The following is a 22,177-nucleotide window of genomic DNA, read 5'->3' on the forward strand; positions in this document are numbered from 1 at the left end:
TTTCACTCTGTATTTTTCCTGCCATCACTTGAGTATTTGCAACAGATTTTTTTGCTGCAAAAAACAAATGTCTGCACATGCAAAAGGCTGGAGAAAGTGATATGAAAATTAATAAAGTTGTAAAAATTGCAGCCTGAAAAGTTAGAGTGCCCAAAGCAAAACATTTTTTGGCTGACCGCTTTCTTTCCCACTTTCCAATATATATGAATGCTTGACCAAGCGTTCATGTGTTCTCTGGGGAGAGGTGAAAGGAAGAAAATATTCAATCTTAAATCAGGTTTTAACACATCTAATCAGTGTGAAAAAGTCATTTTGTTATCAGTTGTGTAAAGAGAAGTTGCCTGTCAATGAAATCCTGCCTCTGCTGGTAAGGAGACTGCTGAAAACTCATGGAAAAAAAAAAAAAAAAAAAAAGTGAACGAGATTAAAAAAGCCCCAGTGGCCAGTGTGAAAATAGCAAGATTACCATTTTTTATTAATCGCAATATGAAAAGATCATTGCTAACCTTTTTTTTTTTTTAAGATACATTACACAAAAAAAACAGATTTAAGCAATAGGTCATTTTCTGACGACACACAGTCCCTGTAACATACTTGATCATATAGGTGGATATATTAAACGGGGGTATACAAGCGCTGTTCACTAGCGTATCAAGAGGCAAGCTGCGTCGATATGTCGCATCCATCAATACCTGGAACGCACGCACCTGAGCTATTCCGATTATGTACGCTGCCCGAGAGGTATTTTTAGACAGGACATCATTGGCGCCACTCACCTGTAATACCCCTATAACAAACTTTTCAGTAGCTACGGTTTCTCTTGTATTATACATGAAAAAAAAAAAAAAAAAAAAAAGTCTAAAAAAGGTTTCCCCCAAATATTTTGTAAGAGTTCAGTTGAGTCAGAAATATAAAAGTTAAAATAAGTAATTGTAATAAAACCAGAAAACCATGAAATGCGTTATCATCAATTTATTAAAGGCTAAAATTCTCAAATTTTAGGAATATGCTGTTTAGGACAAAGGACAACAGTGCTTTTACCTACTGCTGCCTGGTAAAGTTAATTATTTCCCAAAAATACACTTACCATGAAACAGTAAAGAGCAGCATTTAGACAATTACAAAACAGGTATTGGAGGTGAGCAGTAGTCACTGGATATGCTAAACACACCTTCCCAAAAATCCTGCAACCAATCATACGCGCCAGCTTAGCCATAGGAGCTCTCAGTCCCCCAATACACTGGATTATAGTTTTACTGTCATTTGTACGCAGGGCAAGGAGGTCTTAAGTTAATATAAGAACAAGATCCAAAACAATATAAAATGAATGAAAACGTACAACAAGAGAACATTCTAGAATATTAAATCGCATGAATTCATACAGCAAACATTCAAAACAACGAACTAAACAGGAAAAAAAAACTACAATTAAAAAAAAAAATTACATTTGAATACTTTTATTCATTAAAAATGTGAAGCTGTTGAAATCAGATTTCTAGACTGGATCCCTGCTGAGAATGACATCCTCTCGTCAAGATAGAAATGCAGATAAAAAAAAAGTTTAGAATGAGATCCAACTGCGACTTTTGGTGAAATCGTATAGACCTCAACTACATGAGTTCAAGATTACACTGTAGTTGGGCAAACTGGCAATGGATGCCAAAGTGGCAAGTAGAAAGTTTTCCTTTAAATGGAAGCCGTCGGGACGATTTCACCATTATAAATAGTTGTATGACGATAAGGTCCAAGTAAAACGATACCGCACTTTTTGTAGTAATCCGACGTGAAGCCACTGAGAAATCAAGCTTTAAAGTTGCTGCCTGGAAGTGGATTGATGGCATGTCAAAGTACTATGGCACGTCCACAATGCACTTTAAAGGGTTAGTTCACACTTTTTTTCGGACTAGAAACTCTTTCCCCCAAAAAAACCCCTTAAGCTTTGAGGTTTTTTTTTGCCGAGTATTCGGAGCAGAAACCTCTCCACGCTCTTAGGCTAAATTGCATGAGGCTTCAAAGCTTGATTTCTCAGCACTGGCACATCGGATTATTACAAAACAGGTGTAATTTTTATTGTTTTACCGTGCCCTATACAGCCATAACACTAGATTTATTAGTAAAAACATAATATGATTCCGTTAAGTTTCCACCCTCCTCCCCCATGATGAAAAACACATGCGGCAATGACAAAGTGTGAACCTGGCCTAATGCATCCTGACCCTAGGCGAGCACCCAGCCACCTTTTTAGAAAACTCCTTGTGGATGGAGGGAGAGGCCGATGACCGGACAATACTGGTAACACAGAGCGCAGAGGGAACATTGGGATTTAAGGCAGAAGAGAGTGAAAAATGCTCGTTACAATCAGATGCTGCATAATTACAAAGAGTGAGCACTTAACATCACAGCCGTACAAAACCCACATGTGAGGAGTATGCCATTTGTAGCCTATTATATATTAGATCAATAAATGAACCATATCTTTAAGAAGAAAAAAAAAATTTTTCAGGAGATTCTGTAAAAAGCTTAAAGGACAAAATGTCTCAAACGAGCAGTGACGTAACCATAATACATCTGCAAATGAGTGTAGATGACAAAGCATCGACCCCTTCCACAAGACAGAACCTCGGAGTTCAGCAAGGGTTGTGTGATCTATGCGGTCTGACCCCACTTTGTACATTCAGGCACTATTGTGTGGGTGATGAGCATGGACAAAGGGCGGTTTCTTGTCCTTACACATATGCAGATGTCATGTCACTGGATAATCTGCTGAATACTACAGGCATACTAAATCACAGGTCGTAGAATCATCTTAAGAAAAAAAATAAAAAAATCATAAAAAACCCAAAAGTCCTTAGTAATAAAAAAAAAAAAAAGCAGAAAAGCAAATGGCTTAAACAGAGTCCTCCCCTTAGAAAAGGAAAAAGGTCGACACATACACCGTCCATGTCTGCTTCACCCAAGAGTGCTATGGAATAATGATTTCGGGGGTCATTCCTCATTGAGTGTATGGCTTCATTCTGGGGCCACAGAAGATACATCTATAGGCTCAGACCGCAGCCTTGTGGCCAGGAATTCGGGAGCTCTGGCTTTGAATTTCGCTGATGGACTCGGTCCCAGTCCACATCACTAACTGACCTGAGAAATATTCTGTCACTTGGAAGCAGAGCGGTTACCTATAAGGTACAAACACAAAATGCAGAAATGGATTTTGCATGTACACATACCCAGCTTGCACACACACTGAAGTCCCGGGACTGGGCCATGAGAAGCCCCCGATTCTCGCATGTGCACAGCTGCTTAGGGACGGAGGGGGTCTTGGTGCAGCAGACACAAATCATTGATGGATCAGACATTATTCCTTGCATTGTCAATTATCAGCATTTGTACCTGTGCAACAATATTGCCAAGACGTGCTCTATAATCTATAGGTCTTGGTGAAAACCCTGTGGAGGGATTAGAGTTTTAAAAAGTGGCGTCTGAAGAAGGTAGCGGGGACAGAACTAAGCCGAGGTTTGCGTGTCTGCAGCGTCGTCACTTGTGACTGCGCTCGTTCCGGCTGATTTCGATGTTATGGTTTCTTGGATTTCAGGCTTCTGATTGTCGGCTCCCTTAATGGTCTCTTGTAGCTGCTGACGACGCTGGACCTCGGCTTTCAGATTTTCCAGATCTTTTTGACTGCAAAAATATCAATGTTGTTACAATACACAGTGTCAAAAGAGACAATACACTACAAAAGTATTCGTGAAAAGAGGGGATGAACACAAAGTATATCAGAGGATTACAATTTTGGCCACACATCTGTAGGGGCAAGAAGTGGGTCCTGAGAAAGTAGGGATGTGAGCAGGGATGAGATGCCGATTTCTGTGCCACTAGGTCTGTGTAACTGCTCTCGGTCGCACCTTGTAACCCAATAAAAAAAGCATAAAAAAAGTACAGGCCAAAAATGTCAGTTACCTGAGTGGGATGAACAAGATTCCATTAATGATATTCAGCTGATCCAGGACACTGGCCATACTGGGAGCCGTGAACTGAAAGGGAACACACGTATGTGAGCGCCCCACACTTACAGCGTCCATTACACTCCGTGCACACAATCATATTAATCTCCATACAAGCCAAGTACTTAAAGGGGTTGTCCTCCTATGAAGACATTTGTGTTCTTAAGTAAATTACTTTATTTTTGTCTAAAAATCATTTTTGTAATTGGGTTTCATTAAAAATTTTGAGCCGATTGCCATCCATAGCTTGTGTGTTGCAGTGTCCATTGCTGGGCACATAATGCATTGTCTGACGGTCAGAAGCTCTCCCACCAAAATCAGTGCACTAACTATTTTCTGACTTTTTTTGAGCTCCACTCAGCTGATTTATGACCACATCAAAGTTGAATGTGCCAGGAAACAAACAGCCTGTAAAATCAAAACTCTGCAAAAATTTTAAAGAAACCGAAAAGCAAAAATGATTTTTATCCCCAAATACATGTATTTAAAGGGAACCTGTCAGGTTGCATAATGCCATTCATCTGCAGATATAAAGTTATTCTGCACGTTAATCGCATTATGAAGATCCCCGGCCATGAATGTGCGCCATCATGGAGAAAGTGAACTTTATTCCTCCCGAGAGGTGCTGGCTCAAATACAACTAATCTGTCTGATCACTGGAAATCCCACTTAAGGGGCATCAGTGCTGACAAGAACAGTGGGGCTGTGTCTTCCCCCCAGTCTGCGGTTTTATCGGAGCTAGTTGTACATATGCTCAGCCACTCCAGAGTCAGCACTACTACATGACACTAGATTCTGCTTCTACCGACATCCGGCGCTGCGCCACCTGTCAGGACGCTGTATTGTCTAAATGAAGCAGTAAAGCAGAGTCTCGCAGATATAGCAGAGTTAAATGTCAGATGTAGTAGTGCCAACTCTGTATCCTGTAGTCAACGTTCCTACATCTAGCGTACTAAACTCTGCTACATCGGACAGGCAGTACACACTGCAGAGCTGTAGGCTCACATGACAGTTTTCTCCCCATTCGCGAAAAATGGTCAGATTATTCTGATCAGAGTGGCATCAGTTTCTCGGAGGTGGAGAAGAAAAAAAAAAAAGAAGGTTTCTCCATCTTTTCACCTTTTCCATGGAAATCGGGCTACACTCGTATGTCATCCAAGTGCGGTCCGATTTTTTTCACGGACCCATAGACTTGCATTGCTGGTTTTGAAGCAACACTCCGATCAAAATCAGGTCTCCGATTTTTAACTCTGATCACTGAGAAAAAAATAAATAAAGTCGACATGTGCACAGCCCCATAGAATATCATGGGTACGAGTGCGGATCAAGAAAACCACGGATAACACTTGCCCGATATAATTAGTAAGCACGAGCCCTTACATAAAGTTTCATCCATTTTTAACTAATACATTGCCAAGAATCAATAAAATGGATGATAAAAGTTCAGACAATCTACCTACTTCAGTGGAAAAAAAAAAAAGTTCTCTCGGATGGTAGCACTCACACAGATATGTAAATGCAGCCTAAGGACGGACAAGTCTTCCATTATTTACTGCGACAAACACCGGTCGCATACCTTAAGAGGCATGATATTGGCACTGGATCCATTCTTGTAGATCTCGTTCATGGTGCGCTGCAGAGCTACCGCCTGCTGGGTCAGGTACTTCAAGTACTCAGAACTTTCTTTGGTCTTTTCATGTTGCTCCCCCAGCTGGAAAACAACAAGAGGAAACATTAATATACCAGATGCAGAGCAGCAACAGTAAGAGTTGTTAGGCTTTCAATGTAAAGTAATATGAATCTCAAACTGCTGCCCACAAATCACGACCACCATAGACATTCTGGAAACATGAAAAGCTAGAAGAGCACAGCGGTCTAGAAAAGGCCGACACTTCACCTGGTTCTTGTAGATTGTGTATCCTTCCTTCTCGTGCTGCAACGCCGAGCGAAACTCTCCTTTAGTTTCATACACACGAGCTACAAGATGGTGACTGCAAAAGGCGACAAAGAATCTTATTAAAGGGGATGTCTATGCATGGGGACAGTTTATTTTATTACTTGAATGGAAGATTTTGGGGGCTAAAAATCACTTTTGCCTCTGAATTATATTAAAGATTTTGCACCGTTTGCCTTCTATAGTCCCTGTGTTACACTTCTGGGAGCAGAATGAGTTAACTGAAAATCTGTTAGTGAGCTCCTTCAAATGATTGTGACAGAAGAATTTGGAATCCTTATCAGTCTTTTTCTGAGTTCCTCTCAGCTGAATGTGCAAGGAAACAGACTATAAAAGCAAAATGTTGTAAAATGCTTCATGAAACCTAATTGCAAAAATGATTTTTACGTCCAAATACATGCACGCGAGTATAATAAAAAAAACAGTAAGATCTCACAGCAGCAATTGCATATGCATGATAGCCAGCAAGGATCATGCATCAGTTCTATTGTCAGTAATGGGATCCTCGCCCAGCCGCTGTGCCTCTCCCTATCTGATCGCACGCTGGGGAACAATGTAATTGGCTCTGATCACAGAATATACTGAACATGTAGAAATCCAAATGTGACAAGTGCCACTTCCAATAATATTCAGCGAGCGTAGGTATAAACCAGGTCTAGGGAGCAGATGTCTATTCACCTGAGTGCAACCTTGAGAGACTTGGCGCCGTGATATTTGGAGTTGATGGCAAGTGCGTTCTCCAGGAAACGGAGAGACAGGTCGTACTCCATCACCCCGTGTAGTACCAGGCCAATATTGCTCTGAGGAGACAATATAAACTTGATTATAAATGGGAGAAAAATGAATTTTGGATAGATCTAGATATTTATATACATGCACATGATATTGTTTTATAAATGTTTCATATCTTATATGTTTAATAAAAAAAATCTGATTAAAAAATTAAAGGGGAGAAAAATGGAATGACTCTGTAGGCCGTGTTCATGGTGTCTGTGCTCCACTTTGTCAGCATGTGCATATGAGAAGGAATTATCCACAGCAGATATTAGCAGTAGCATAGTCCACCTTCTATAACCACACATGTCAAACTGTGGCCCATGGGCCAAATCTGGCCCGTACGGTGCTTATATTTGGCCTGTGACACCAGAACCACCACCCCTATGTGGGGCCCATCATACGGTATGGGGGGACTATGTGGGGCCCATCATACGGTATGGGGGGGACTATGTGGGGCCCATCATACGGTATGGGGGGGGGGGGGACTATGTGGGGCCCATCATACGGTATGGGGGGGGACTATGTGGGGCCCATCATACGGTATGGGGGGACTATGTGGGGCCCATCATACGGTATGGGGGGACTATGTGGGGCCCATCATACGGTATGGGGGGACTATGTGGGGCCCATCATACGGTATGGGGGGACTATGTGGGGCCCATCATACGGTATGGGGGGGGACTATGTGGGGCCCATCATACGGTATGGGGGGACTATGTGGGGCCCATCATACGGTATGGGGGGACTATGTGGGGCCCATCATACGGTATGGGGGGACTATGTGGGGCCCATCATACGGTATGGGGGGACTATGTGGGGCCCATCATACGGTATGGGGGGGACTATGTGGGGCCCATCATACGGTATGGGGGGGACTATGTGGGGCCCATCATACGGTATGGGGGGGGGGGGGACTATGTGGGGCCCATCATACGGTATGGGGGGGGGGGGACTATGTGGGGCCCATCATACGGTATGGGGGGGGACTATGTGGGGCCCATCATACGGTATGGGGGGGGGGGGGGGGACTATGTGGGGCCCATCATATGGTATACTGGTTGGCCTGTGACTGTCAATGTTTTTCATTTTGGCCCTCTGAGTGTTTTGAGTTTGACATCCCTGTTCTATAGGGTTTCATTTTGGTGGGTTTGAGAGGCTGGGGCACAGGTCACCATCAGAGGAACAGGGGCTTGTCCTAGACGGGTAGCACGTTTAAGCCAACTAGATATTCAAGTATTTGGCTAATCGGGTATGAAAACCAGGTCACAGATTGTATGGCCAATTCTCATGTCTAGATGACATTTCGGTTACATTGAGTTACACAAGTTGGGATTGTGCCCCTCTGGGGAGAAACTGGTCTCCGAAATGTATGTGGCTCACTGTACTGTGAAGAGGAGCCTCCAAATTAAGGGTTCATCAAATGTAACATGTTGGCAATTTTACAAGTCCTGGAATTTACTTACATCTAAGAGCGCCATCTCGGGGTGACCTTCTCCGTACACAAGGAGCATCAGATAACGCGCCCGATACAGCAGGTTTAATGCAATGGAGAGCTGGTTATTTGCAAAGCAGTACAATGCCAGATGCATCTGCAAGGAAACACGAGGGGCAGGGCGGACACCAGACATATATTCACATGAATCACAAAAAAGGAGCGATATAGTAGAGAAGAAAATCAGCCAGTGGTCAGGTATTACATGGCACTTACATATTCCTGGATGGTGCTGGGGTGTTCAGTACCCAGAATCCGCTCGCTCATCAGTACGGCTTTCTGCTGATTGCTTAAGGCCTTATAATACAAAAGTCATTTGTCAATCAAGACTTAGAAGAAACTTGTATAAAAAAAACCCTCTCAGTGTCACCTCGTTATCGGCCATTTCTTATTTATTTATTTGGACTCTAATTGGACTATTACCTCTGAGTAGTCGCCCATGATGTAGTTGAGGCGGGCGAGTAGTCGCAGGCAGGCGCAGATCTCTACGTGCATTGCGCCATACACGTTATTAAACAAATTTAAGGCTTCGTTTATTAGTTCACACCCTTCTTTTAGGAAACCTAAGAACATTTGGGAAAGATAAGAAAATTGTATAATTACTCTGATATTTTACAACATAATTATGGAGGAAAAAAAAAAGTTTAACCGCTAAGTAAGGCCGCGTTCAGACCCACGATAATGACTGTCGGGGAGCTGCTGCCTTTGGACTACATTTGCCCTTCCTTCTGGTGGTGGGCCAGTCAGTCAAGCTTAGGGCCTGAATCTTAAGAAACTGACATTGTGACAGCCAGTATAAATAAATGTATGATTTACAATATGGACTCCATTTGCCCAACTGAAGTCAACAATTCCATCATCTGAATCCAGTTTCAGATACAAGACCACTCCCCCAAGGGCATTCACCCCCTTTGTTGTGAATAATTACAGAGTGGTCTGAATCCGGCCTTAGAGGGTCATACTAACTGATCAGCTTTGAATATTAAGTGGGAAACCTCAAATACAATTCTAGTTTTATAGGACTTCCCAGTATACCATGGTTCCCACTCTAGTGACAAGCAATGTAGGGGGAAGACCCTCCCAGGCAGCAGCGCAGCCACCACCCCTCTCAGCGGAGCCGCAGGCCCCCCACCCCACTCAGCGGAGCCGCAGGCCCCCCACCCCACTCAGCGGAGCCGCAGGCCCCCCACCCCACTCAGCGGAGCCGCAGGCCCCCCACCCCACTCAGCGGAGCCGCAGGCCCCCCACCCCACTCAGCGGAGCCGCAGGCCCCCCACCCCACTCAGCGGAGCCGCAGGCCCCCCACCCCACTCAGCGGAGCCGCAGGCCCCCCACCCCACTCAGCGGAGCCGCAGGCCCCCCACCCCACTCAGCGGAGCCGCAGGCCCCCCACCCCACTCAGTGGAGCCGCAGGCCCCCCACCCCTCTCACCGGAGCCGCAGGCCCCCCACCCCTCCCAGCGGCAGCACCGATGCTCACCCTGCTGCACTTTCGCTTGTCCACTTTGGAAGAAATGAAAAGCATCAGAAGCTTTGGGATTAACATGTTTCACCACAGGGAAAATATTCAAGATGTCCTCTTCAGTAAAGGTGGGTTTGTGTCTGTTATCAAAGTGGTATTCTTTGAGCAGGACCTGAGATTGTGAAGAAAAACTAAACATCACACAATGTTGTATTCTCTCTCAACCTATTGAGGGTAATTCTCATTCACTTTGCATTGCTAATCTGGGTAATGGTGCCAATATACCCATAACACAAGAAGGGCACGTTGCAGTGCTATGGAGTCAGACGTTCTATGGATCATCCATAATACTGAGCCTGCAGCCAGAAATGGGCCAATACGGCATATGTGGGGGCATGTTACCCCAAACCACTGATTGTAAGAGGGAGCCTCAGCAGAGCACAACAGATGAAAGGATCAGGTCCTGGCTCTTGTAAAGGAACTTGGATTTTCATATTCAGCAGAGCTGTACGGATGTGGTTAAAAAGGGGTTTTCTGGTGTCAGAAAACCCTTGTCCCCCAGCTGCAGTTTGTTAAAGAAAAAAAAAAAAAAATAACTTTGTTTATTCACCCTCCCCAGGTCCCGTGCAGAGTCTCTGTTGCTCCCAGGTTCTGCTATTTTCTACAAACCACTCAGTGAGCTCAGCAGCTCCGAGCCGTCAACTTAGGCAGAGCTGCTGCGACGTCAGCACCGCAGACAATATTAGATATTGGGAGCAGTAGTGGAGATTCAGCACTGGACCAGAGAGGGTGAGGAAAGCACAGGTTTTTTTGTATTTTTTTTTTTTTTTTAAATCCAAACTTTGTTGAGGCTTTTTAATTTTGGAAATCCCTTGTCCCCCTTTAACCCCTTAATAACATCTGACGTACTAATACGCGTCTGTGCCCTGGGACTTAAGAGCCAGACCCGTATTAGTACGTCATCGTGATCACGCGCGCACACAGGCTGTGCGGGCGCGATCGCCGCCGGGTGTCAGCTGATTGTCACAGCTGACACCCGGTACTATGTGCAGGGAGCGGTCCTGCACCGCTCCCAGCACATTAACCCCCGCGATGCTGCGATCGAAGTCGATCGCAGCATTGCGGGGGCAAGGGGAGGTGATCACAGATACTCACCTCCTCTTCCGGCTTCCAGGGTGTTGCCATGATGACCCGATGTCGTCATGACAACATCCGGGTCACCAGACAGCAGGAAGATTGTTTGGACATGCGCAGTGCATCTCCAAACAATCTTCTCACTGTGCAGCGCTGATAGCCTGTATGACACAGGGATGGTGCTGCATTCCTGTGCCATGCAGGCGATCAGAGAAAAAAAAGTGAAAGTCCCATAGTGGGACAAAGTAATAAAGTATAAAAACACCCAGAAAGTGAAAAAAAAAAAAAAAAAAAAAAAATTGCAAAAATATAAAAAAATAAATAAATAAAATAATCCACCAAAAATAAAAATATAATGTACCCATCAATAAATATTATTATAAAAAAAACAATAAAAGTACACATATTTGGTATCGCCACGTCCGGAACAACCTGACCTATAAAACTGTCCCACTAGTTAACCCCTTCAGTGAACACTGTAAAAAAAAAAAAAAAAGAAAACGAAGCAAAAAACAATGCTTTATCACCATACCGCCAAATAAAAAATGGAATAACACGCGATCAAAAAGACGAATATAAATAAAAATGATACCGCTGAAAACGTCATCTCGTCCCGCAAAAAACAAGCTGACATACAGCTCCATCAGCCGAAAAATAAAAAAGTTAGAGCTCTCAGAATAAAGCTATGCTAAAAAATATTTTTTTCTATAAAATAGCTTTTATTATGTAAAAGTGCAAAACATAGAAAAACGATATAAATGTGGTACCGCTGTAAACGTACTGACCCGAAGAATAAAGCTGCATTATCACTTTTACCACACGCGGAACAGAATAAAAAAAAAAAAAAAAGACAATTCCTGAATTGTTGGTTTTTGTTTATTCTGCCTCCCAAAAATCGGAATAGAAAGCGATCAAAAAATGTCACGTGCCTGAAAATGGCACCAATAACAACGTCAACTCATCCCGCAAAAAACGAGCCGTCACATGACTGTCTGCCAAAATCTGGAAAAATTATAGCTCTCAAAATATGGCGATGCAAAAACTAGATTTTACAAAAAATGCGTCTTTTTGTGTGTGACAGCTGTCAGTCATAAAAACCCCATATGATTCTGGCATTGCTGTAATCACACCGACCCGAAGAATAAAGTCGTCTAATCACTTATACCGCACAAGGAACGGCGTCAAAAATAAACTCTTGGGTTAGGATTGTGCTACGGTTAGGGTTGGGGTTGGGGTTAGGGTTGTGATGGGGTTGGGATTTTTTTCAAAAGTAAGAAAAAAGATGACGATATGGCGACTAGTGTTGAGCGCAAGTGCTCGCTACTTGAGTTTGCATCGGGTGCTCTGGTATGCATTGAGTATCGTGGGTATTTGAGTGACATGCTCGAGTCTCTGCCCCATATGCTTCGCGGCCAAAAAAACTTTAGGGGGATTGCCTGCCATGCACGAGCGATCCCCGCATGGTTTTTTTTGGGTGTCTAATAACCGTGAAACATGCAGAGCAGGGACTCGAGCACACGCTGTACATGGTGCATACCTGAGTACCCGATGCAAACTCAAGCAGCGAGCACTTGCGCTCAAGACTAATGACAACTTATTCAATATGATGACCTAATGTAAACAAATTCTGTGTCGTACCTCTGGGTTCAAAATGTTCACTATACACCTTAATAAAATCCTTGAGGGGTATAGTTTCCAAAATGGGGTCACTTGTGGGGGAGCTCCACTGTTTAGGCACATCACGGGCTCTCCAAACGCGACATGGTGTCCGCTAACAAATTGAATGGAAAATCGGCTCAAATTGTTATCGGACGCCATGTTGCGTTTGGAGAGCTACTGCGTGCACAAACATTGGAGCTCCCCCACAAGTGACCCCATTTTGGAAACTAGACCCCCCAAGGCACCTATCTAGATGCATAGTGAGCACTTGGAACCCCCAGGTGCTTCACAAATTGATTCGTAAAAATGAAAAAAAAACACTTTTTCATATTTATGAATCAATTTTTGAAACACCTGGGGGTTCCAAGTGCTCACTATGCATCTAGATAGGTGCCTTGGGGGGTCTAGTTTCCAAAATGGGGTCACTTGTGGGGGAGCTCCAATGTTTGGGCACACAGGGGCTCTCCAAATGCAACATGATGTCCGCTAACAATTTGAGCCGACAATTTGCTAGCGGATACCATGTTGCATTTGGAGAGTTCCTGTGGTTTTTTTTTTCACTTTTACGAATCAATTTGTGAAGCACCTGGGGGTTCCAAGTGCTCACTATGCATCTAGATAGGTGCCTTGGGGGGTCTAGTTTCCAAAATGGGGTCACTTGTGGGGGAGCTCCAATGTTTGGGCACACAGGGGCTCTCCAAACTCAACATGGCGTCCGCTAATTATTCAAGCAAATTTTACAATCAAAAAGTCAAATGGCGCTCCTTCCCTTCCGAGCCCTGCCGTGCGCCCATACAGTGTTTTTTCCCCACATATTGGGTATCTGCGTGCCCAGGGGAAATTGCACAACAAATTTTGGGGTCCATTTTTTCTTGTTACCTCTGTGAAAATAAAAAAAAATGGGTCTAAAAGTAACATTTTTGTGAAAAATGTTAAATGTTCATTTTTTTTCTTCCACATTCAAAAAATTCCTGTGAAGCACCTGAAGGGTTAATAAAGTTCTTGAATGTGGTTTTGAGCACCTTGAGGGGTGCAGTTTTTAGAATGGTGTCACTTTTGGGTATTTTCTGTCATAAAGACCTCTCAAAGTGACTTCAAATGTGATGTGGTCCCTAAAAAAATGGTTTTGTAAATTTTGTTGGAAAAATGAGAAATCGCTGGTCAACTTTTAACCCTTATAGCTCCCTAACAAAAAAAAATTTTGATTCCAAAATTGTGCTGATGTAAAGTAGACATGTGGGAAATGTTATTTATTAACTCTTTTGTGTGACATATCTCTCTGATTTAAGGGCATAAAAATTAATTTTGAAAATTGCAAAATTTTCGCCAAATTTCCGTTTATTTCACAAATAAACGCAAGTGATATCGAAGAAATTTTACCACAATCATGAAGTACAATATGTCATGAAAAAACAATCTCAGAATCAGGGGGATCCGTTGAAGCGTTCCAGAGTAATTACCTCATAAAGTGACAGTGGTCAGAATTGTAAAAATTGGCCCGGTCATTAACGTGCAAACCACCCGCGGGGCTTAAGGTGTTAAAGGGAATATATCAGCATGTTTTTGCTATATTATCTGATCGCAGCATAACATAGGGCAAGAAAGCCTTATTCTAGGGATGTGTCACTTACTGGGCTGCTTGGTGTAGTTTTCATAGAATACCTGTTTTCTCTGATCGAGAGGTAGCAGAGCCAAGAGTTAAACTGTATATAACCCCGCCCCCACCCCTGACTGGCAGCTTCCTGAGCACACAGTGCATTGCGAGCAAGCAGCCAATCAGTGGTGGGGGCGGGGTTACACAGATTAGCCTGACTGTTGTGCACTTGAGCTATAGTCCTGTAGTGACTCTCCTGCTGATAAAACACTTATTGTATTGAAACTAAAAAAAAAAACAAAAAAAAACAGCCTAATAAGTGGCACATCCCTGGAATCAAGGTCTCTTGTCCTATACTATGCTACTCAGATTAAATAGCAAAAACCAGCTGACAGATTCCCTGTAATATTCACATCTGTACCTATTACCTATGCCATAAGGCACCATTACTAGGTCACTGAAAATAGATTTGACCGGTGTGATTTAGGATGAGCTTTAACTGTCAGTGCGGGGACTAAACCGAGGCCTAGCTGGGCAAGAGCAGGCAACCTCATCACTAAACCCTTGTGATCATGCATTGAGTTGAAGCAGATCCGAGCGGTACCTGGATGCCAACTTTGATAGACATTTCTCGGAGCAGGCTGATCTTCTGGAGGTTGTACATCTCCACGGCCTGGTCCACGTTTTCACTAGAAAATGTATATTTTTTTACAATTATATAAACATTAATGATCTTGGGTTACGTCTCCTAGTAATGTGGATTAAGTACACAACCTTCTGGTGATCGCTTACCATTCAAGACTGAAGTCAAAGTAGGTTTTGGCTTCAGAGCAGATGTTCTTCCATAGCTCCTGGTGGGTGACGCTGGCCCAGGCCGTGTTGTCAGCACTATTAAGGTTGCGGTTTTTACGTCTCTTGTTTTTTTTCTTGGAGACCAGCTCATCAGCGGGAAGGTGAGCGACCGAGTTGGGGAAGGAGCTGAGGAAGCAGTTTAAGAAATGGCTAATAGCAGCTGACAGACCCGACAGTTCTACCCCCTGGAGAGAAAAAAATGGAGAAGCTTCAGTACAAAAACAGGTTTGTGAGCAGAAATTACAGCCACCCATATTGTTACCAGCTTTACATTAAATTATTGCCTATTTAGGGATTTATTCTGAATACTTATATAAAAGTTTCCATCTCTAGTCACAGGAAGACACAATGTGCTTCTATGCAAGGTCTTTAGTCATGATTTCCCTAAGGGTTCATGCACACAGGAGAATTAGAGTTTGGTGCAACCTCAGATGTGTACTGAGCACTCATAGCAGTATATAGGGGCCTAAACTACTTTTATATAACTAATTTAGGTTTGTTTTTTTGGACTCCTGAAACAAAAAATAAGAAAAAAAATGGTGGCAAGCTCAATGATTATCTACAGTACAGTGCTATATAGTGGCACCATGTGGCAGCACAAGGAGCGTCTGGGTATTTGTAGTAGAGAAACACAAACTCGTGTGTCCAAGTACATATGGCACTTCTGTGTGCATGGAGCAAGTACATATGCTATTTCCATGTACTATTACGATTTATTAATTTATTTATTAGAGGATATTTGCTCATTTTTATCTTGGTTTCTCTACTGTGGACTAGGTAAACCTAAGGCCGGGCTCAGACAGGCGCATTTCACGGTTGGTATATGGACCCCCATGCCCAGACTGACAGCTTGTCTTCGGACCTGAACATACAGTCTCCTGTGTGTCTACGAGGCTGTAAGTTCAGGTCGGGAGACCTGCGATCAGTACGAGCATTGCCGTCCGTATATGAGCAATGAAATACGCCTGTCTGAACCCAGCCTAAGGCGAGTCTTGCACTCGTGTAGATTGAGGTCTTACCTGCAGGTAGGTCTTGAAGATGTGCTTTGCAGACCTGGTAATCACTTCACTTATTAGTATTTTCTAGAAAAATAAATGTACGATAAACTTTATTTAATTTTCTGATAGAAGTGTAATTAGCTTCAAAGAGAATAAGCTGAATTGTGGAAAAACTCTAAAAAAGTAACATCAAATAGTTAAAAATATTTTAATGATAAAAACAAAAAAAGCCGCTGCATGGTGGTAAACTATTAGAAAGCAGACTATCAAGAAATGGGCCATCACTGCGGTAAGTTCCCATTTAATGACCGGATAATTTCTCAGTATAATGCACAAAGAACTTGGACCTGATTTTAGGAGGAAAAAAACACTCACATAGACATGATCCAGCTGGGATGGTAGAGGGAATTTTTTGACGATTTCTATAACTTTGCCTAAGTAGCGCATGTTGATTCCTCTCTGGTGCATTGCTTCAGCCAGGGTGGCTCCGTCCATGGGGACTACATTGTGGTCAAGACAGTCCTTGATCTGCAAGAGAGTCAATTTTATTGCATCCATCGTCTCCATCTCTGCATATGCAAAATTACAGGCAGCTGGAGGGTGGGGATGACTATGACAGCTGACATTACAGTGGTTTCCCACCTTTGGGGACACTTATTTTTCTACTTAAATGTATATATTTGGGGCTAAAAACATTTTTGCAAATGGTTATATTAACGGTTACATGTTTAATTAAAAATATTGTTTTATTGGGCTTTGTTTGCACATTCAACTTTGATATAGTCTACGCTTATACATCAGTTCAGAAAAAGACAGACAGAGTAACAAAACTCCTAGTCAAACCATCATAGTGAGCTGACAGATTCTCAGTTAACTCACTCGGCAGCTGGCAATAGACGGCAAAAGGTGGAAACATTTTTGTTAAGTCTAATTGCAAAAATAATTTTTAGCCCCAATTACATGCATTTAAGTTAAAAAAAAAAAAAAAAAAAAAAGCGACAACCCCTTTAATACACAATGAAGCAGAGTTCTTACCAGACATGGGATCTGACAGGACAGGACAAAAGCCGCTGCGTCCTTCAGCAGTTGTTTCTGATTCAGGACTTCAGCCTGTGCGGACTCGGGGAAACGCACCCCTGTTGTCAGAGGACAGACACAAGAAAGACATTGTTACCCGATGACCCTAATGATCTGGTTATGAACAACGTAGTGACACCAATGATAAAAGGGATTTCCTCCTCATCAGTGCCTCAGTAATCACCATAGTTATGGCCTCTGCTGGAGGGAGGTCCTCAGCTCTCTGGACTTGTAGGTCTTAGTAATCCTGGAGCAGAAATGTATGAAATGACAACTGGGTGTTGTTTAAAGAGCGCGTCCCCACACATTCAGCACTGATTGGACAGCAGCAGGGAAACACCCCAACTGGTAACACCCGACTGTCAATTTACTCAAAAATGTCTAAGAGGATCAGCACAACGCAGAAAAGAGGTTTCATATGGATTTTGCTTATTTGCTGAAACAGACATAATGAGCAGAGGAGAGGGGTAGAGTGGGTGTCAATCGATTCCCAAGCCCAGCAGACAAGGGCAATAATCTGTGGCCACTGGACAGGAGCCCGAGAACCTCCTACCTCCCAGCCTCCGCAGCTCTTCTGGTGATTAGCCGGCCTGGTGTGACCCGCGGATGTCAGGAGGAGGTTCCCAGGGCTCTGGCCAGTGGCCAGAACTGACTGACCCAGCTCTGGACTGGGTCCTGCTAATCATTTCTCACCAACTCTATTGTCAGGTTCTCTTTAAAGGACTCAAAATAATGTCTACAATACATTCATTGCAAGCCAAAAGAAACAGCAAATTAATTTGATCCTCAAAAGAATGAGGGGAATCCAAATCTCAATTAAATATGCCTAACAGCAGACAGGCAATGTGAGCATTTAATAAAATAACTATAAAAGCTTCAAGCCTTCTACTGTTCAGAGAGGTTGTTCCAGTCGACACTAGATCGCATACATCATTCTCCTACCCACAAACAGCCATGTGTCATATGTCGCCAGCATTACTGCTGAGAGTGGCGATCAGCTGCAGCGATGACGAGAACTATGTATGTACATGTCATCATCACAGTAGAATAGGCAGGGACCACCGGAGAAGCTTCTCTAGAGCAGGGGGGCTTTGAGCGGTGATTTATGGTTATTTTACAGTGTTATCAGAAAGCCTGCAGCCATTATACGTATGTACGAATGAATTAATGAATACCTATTTTTCGCAATATTTATTTAAGAATTACCTGGAGAAAAGATATCTAGGTTGAAACGAATATCAAAAGAGGTCTCTGTGACGGAGCCCACCGCCTGGCATGCATTCCGGATCACTTCTCTACTCTTCTGATCCACTAAAAGCAAATGGAAAAAAAGCAATAGAAATACTGAGATTCCGTCGTATTAAAATGGAATTAATACATTGGGGTCTCTTCCTATTAATTAACACAAGGCTGGATCTGTCGCACAGAGGGCACTGCCGATGCCGGCACAGGTACAGACGAGGTGCGACAAAGAGAAGCGGATCGGTGTACAAATATGAAAAAGACTTCTATGATTTTCTGGATGAAAGCTGAGATGCAAACGTGAGCATTGCCAAAAAGAAAATCACTGCAGCCTAAAGTCTTCCTCCTCTGTAATGCCAACATTGCAGAAAATGCTGGCGCTAACTTTGTGAACACCTTTCCAAATATACAACTTGAGCTGTTTCTTTGGCAAGATGTTGCCCGGTGAAGATGGACACATTCTGCTACTAAAAAGCATTACAGCGGAATAAGCTTGTTGTAAGGGGTCGTGCTCACAGATGTATTATAGTCCCATTTTGAACCGTACAATAACATTGCCTCCATATTAGTGAATGAGCGTCTATGGCATATTCCGTGTTCTTCATATATCAAAGGGTAGCCACATAGAGGTTTTTCCACCAGACTGTATAGGTCACACAGAAAATTTATTCTGAAGAACCAATTCATAAAACCCTACAAAGCTTCAGTTTATGATGGAAGCCATCGTGCCACGCAACAGATCTGGATGGCCATAACAGGACCAAGTTGTAGTTCAAGCAAGGTTTTCAGCTTTATTATGCACAATTCAGAAGTGACCTAGCCCCTGTACGATAGCCCCAGGCACCGATAATTTCACAGTCGTCCATGTTTTTATTCGGATACCTGTTTCATTGTGGGCAGCCACGTTTTCCTCCAGTTCTTTGAGCTGAGACTCTCCGTCCACACTGTCCACCGTCTTCTCTGCAGACTGGCTCTTTTCCTGAGGATCACTTTGAGCTGAGGAGTCGGCGGAGGCTGCAGGTTCCCCATTTTCCAGCGCCGCGGGGTTCTCCTGTAAGGAGGTCTTCTGCTGCATGAGCTGCATGGCAGCCAATTTCATAAACAAGAGGTATCTGAAGGAACATCAAGTGTAAGGAGTCAGCGTGGGGTAATGAAAACGGGCATTTGTCAGCCGTGGTCCACGTTTTATCAAATATGGGGAATGGAACGGATGTTGGGGATATGGCCACAATGTGACTTTTGGCTAGAACAACCCATTCCATGGAACATGTATTAGAAAAAAAACATTGCCAGCTTTCCAACAATTGGGTCTACCCTAACCAGTGCTATCTAGGTACAGACTTGAGAAACCCCTTTAATATATAGTTACTAGAGTTTACTTAGCATAAATGGATAAAATGGCTTGTAAAATCAAACAGCTTTGCAATTTATCCTTTGTTAAAAATTCCCTCTATCCTTGAGAATGGAGAAGATTTTTACAGCAATAGTTACTGCTCATTGCCTAGGTTACCATCCACCTCTGCAGTGCATCAGTGGTGGATGGTCTCCAAGACAAGGAGGCGGATCACTGGATTCGGCCAGATTCAGTTCCATTGCGCTTATCCATTGCTGCAGGACCTTAGCAGACCAAGATGGGTTTTTTTTTTTTTTACTTCTAACGGGGGCTCCTAAAGGGGATATATTAAATAAATACAATTTAATTTAAATAAAATAAATGTACGTCTCTTGGAAGTGTTTTTGTAATAAAAGCTTACAATCCTTCTCCCCCCAAAAACAAAAAAAAAACAGCTTTTTGTGAAAATACATGACACTCATTACGCACTCACAAGACCGTAGTAACCTGAAGTATACATTGGATAAGTTATCTAGTACAGTATAAATAAAACTGCCCAAAAATAACCTTTTTTTTCTAGACTGTGCAACTTGCAGCATAAACCCCAAAAAACACACATCACGCTGAATATAAAGTGGCAATATGAATTTATGCCGCACAATAAATAATATTCATAAAAACCTGTAAAATCAGCAAGAGTGATTGGTTCTAAAGACGTAGCGGATCTTTCTTGCAGGTTTCTAAGAACATTCTTTACCGTAGCGGAAACTCCTGTAGCTGGAAAATATATTTCCCTGCATACAAACAAGGCGTCATACCCAACACACAAATTAAAGTTTTAGCTGCTAAAATGTGGAGAGCCAAAAATGCAAAGGTGTAAAGGGGCATGTGGAGAGGAAAGAATAAAAACAAAAAAAAAAAACAACAGCTTGCCTGTCAGGGGTTATAAAAGCACAAAAGGATTTCATTTGTCTAGAATTTTCCTGCTCTCCATCACTGGTATCAGGAGTACCTACCCCTAACTGTGCCCACATGGCATCACCCCATAGCTATTAAAAGGGAACCTGGCAGCGGATTCATGCTGTCCTAACCACATGCAGCCTGAATCATGGACCGGCTGTACAATCCATAGCGATTGACCTGTCCATCACCTGGAGCCGGACTAGCCCCGTCTCCGCCTATGGTCCCTGATCCGATCTTCGAACTATAGTCTCTGAAGCACCGGAGCGTTTGAGAATATACCTGGCTGTGATCGTGCAGTCAGGCTCTGATTCATGAGGTCTGCGATTTGGACAGTATGTATCGCCTGTCAGGGTTCCCTTTAAATATCCGGACTCCACCCTACACCTAGATCTATAGGACGGTATTTTCGCCACCTCCGAACACCAGAGCCGCGTTACCTGTGTTCCACAAAAGCGTCCACCAACTCCTGGCGTAGGCAGCATAACTTGTGTCTGTGTTCTTTGGGGAAGCCCATCTTCTTACATTCTTCTGGCATGTCCTCACCTTCTATAGGTAGGAAATTAAGGTCTGGTGGGAAAGTGCGCAGCAAGTCCAAAATGTAATGGCGCCCATCGTTGCCAATGATCCCTTTGCACTCTACCGAGGAGCACAGCTCCACCTCCTCTTCTTTATCATTAAGGACTTTGTGTTTTAGGATCTTAAGCGGCCGGCTCGTTTTCTCTAATAACTCCAGGTATTTGGGGTGGGACACAACAGTCTTGCCAAAGTCAATGGACCCGTAAATGACACTCTGCTCTTGTTCCCGCTCCAAAATCCCTGGAATAATGGATTGTGCCGTTACCCTGTATCCTCGATAGTCCACTACCACTGTCCCCAATGTATATAGTCCCTCTACATCCACTGCGTTGTATGTCCTCACTCCATTCAGATCATTTGTAGGAGATACATAGGCGGCACTATCCCCACCAAAATCTTTATAGTGATCTTTGACGTCGAATCCCAAGCTGAAGAAGATATTGTTCCAGATAAACATTTGCATTTTAGTCTCCTCACTGGGGTTAATGGCCATGACGTTCCCATCGATGACGGCCATGGCACCTCTGGTAGCAGCTGCTGTAAAGTCACTGTGGACCTGAAAGAATGATATATCTCAATGGATTGAAGGGGAATAAACAGTTACCAGAAAGCTCGCCAGCTGCTCATCTACTGTGGGAATAAGGGATCGGACATGCTGACGTTCAACATGGCTCATCCTTCTATCCCACAACATCCACTGCTGAGGAGCGTTTGATGACCACTATTACACATTGAGGGGCAATCTCTCCAGGCTTTGCTGCCCTGAGAGCAGCATAATGTACAGGTAGAGACCCTGATTCCAGCGATGTGTCACTTACCAGGCTACTTGCTGTGATTTGATATATTCTGTGTTTTCTACTGCAGCTCTGCTAGTCTTCTCAATAATGAGCTCTGTATAACCTGCCTGAACCAATGACTGACTGCATTCAGCCTACTCTGTGCAGACCTCATGAATATCCAGGACGACACTGCAGCAGGTTTGCTAGTCATCCAGTGATAATCTTCTGTTGAAAAATAATCCAGCCCAGTAAGTGACACAGCGCTGGCATCAGGGTCTCTTCCCCTACATC

General features: G+C 43.3%; 1 protein-coding gene across 2 annotated transcripts in view; it reads right to left on the minus strand.

Moving 5' to 3' along the window:
* Window positions 1-957: 957 nt before the first annotated feature.
* Window positions 958-22,177, minus strand: part of CLUH (clustered mitochondria homolog) — a 58,155-nt gene continuing 36,935 nt past the window's right edge. For both annotated transcript variants that reach the window (XM_073667798.1, XM_073667799.1), the window contains exons 10-26: window positions 20,969-21,663; window positions 19,118-19,347; window positions 18,200-18,304; window positions 16,952-17,052; window positions 16,292-16,444; window positions 15,938-16,000; window positions 14,859-15,103; window positions 14,671-14,755; window positions 9,698-9,851; window positions 8,642-8,781; window positions 8,435-8,515; window positions 8,190-8,315; window positions 6,628-6,749; window positions 5,893-5,986; window positions 5,572-5,706; window positions 3,952-4,025; window positions 958-3,672 (exon numbers count right to left, since the gene is read on the minus strand). In XM_073667798.1, coding sequence (XP_073523899.1) covers window positions 3,498-3,672; window positions 3,952-4,025; window positions 5,572-5,706; window positions 5,893-5,986; window positions 6,628-6,749; window positions 8,190-8,315; window positions 8,435-8,515; window positions 8,642-8,781; window positions 9,698-9,851; window positions 14,671-14,755; window positions 14,859-15,103; window positions 15,938-16,000; window positions 16,292-16,444; window positions 16,952-17,052; window positions 18,200-18,304; window positions 19,118-19,347; window positions 20,969-21,663 — 2,778 coding nt within the window. In that variant the 3' untranslated portion in view covers window positions 958-3,497. The remainder of the gene's footprint in view (window positions 3,673-3,951; window positions 4,026-5,571; window positions 5,707-5,892; window positions 5,987-6,627; window positions 6,750-8,189; window positions 8,316-8,434; window positions 8,516-8,641; window positions 8,782-9,697; window positions 9,852-14,670; window positions 14,756-14,858; window positions 15,104-15,937; window positions 16,001-16,291; window positions 16,445-16,951; window positions 17,053-18,199; window positions 18,305-19,117; window positions 19,348-20,968; window positions 21,664-22,177) is intronic.

Source organism: Phyllobates terribilis, unplaced genomic scaffold (assembly GCF_046119375.1).
Source record: "Phyllobates terribilis strain yellow unplaced genomic scaffold, ASM4611937v1 Scaffold_2__4_contigs__length_985480577, whole genome shotgun sequence".
NCBI lineage: Eukaryota > Metazoa > Chordata > Amphibia > Anura > Dendrobatidae > Phyllobates > Phyllobates terribilis.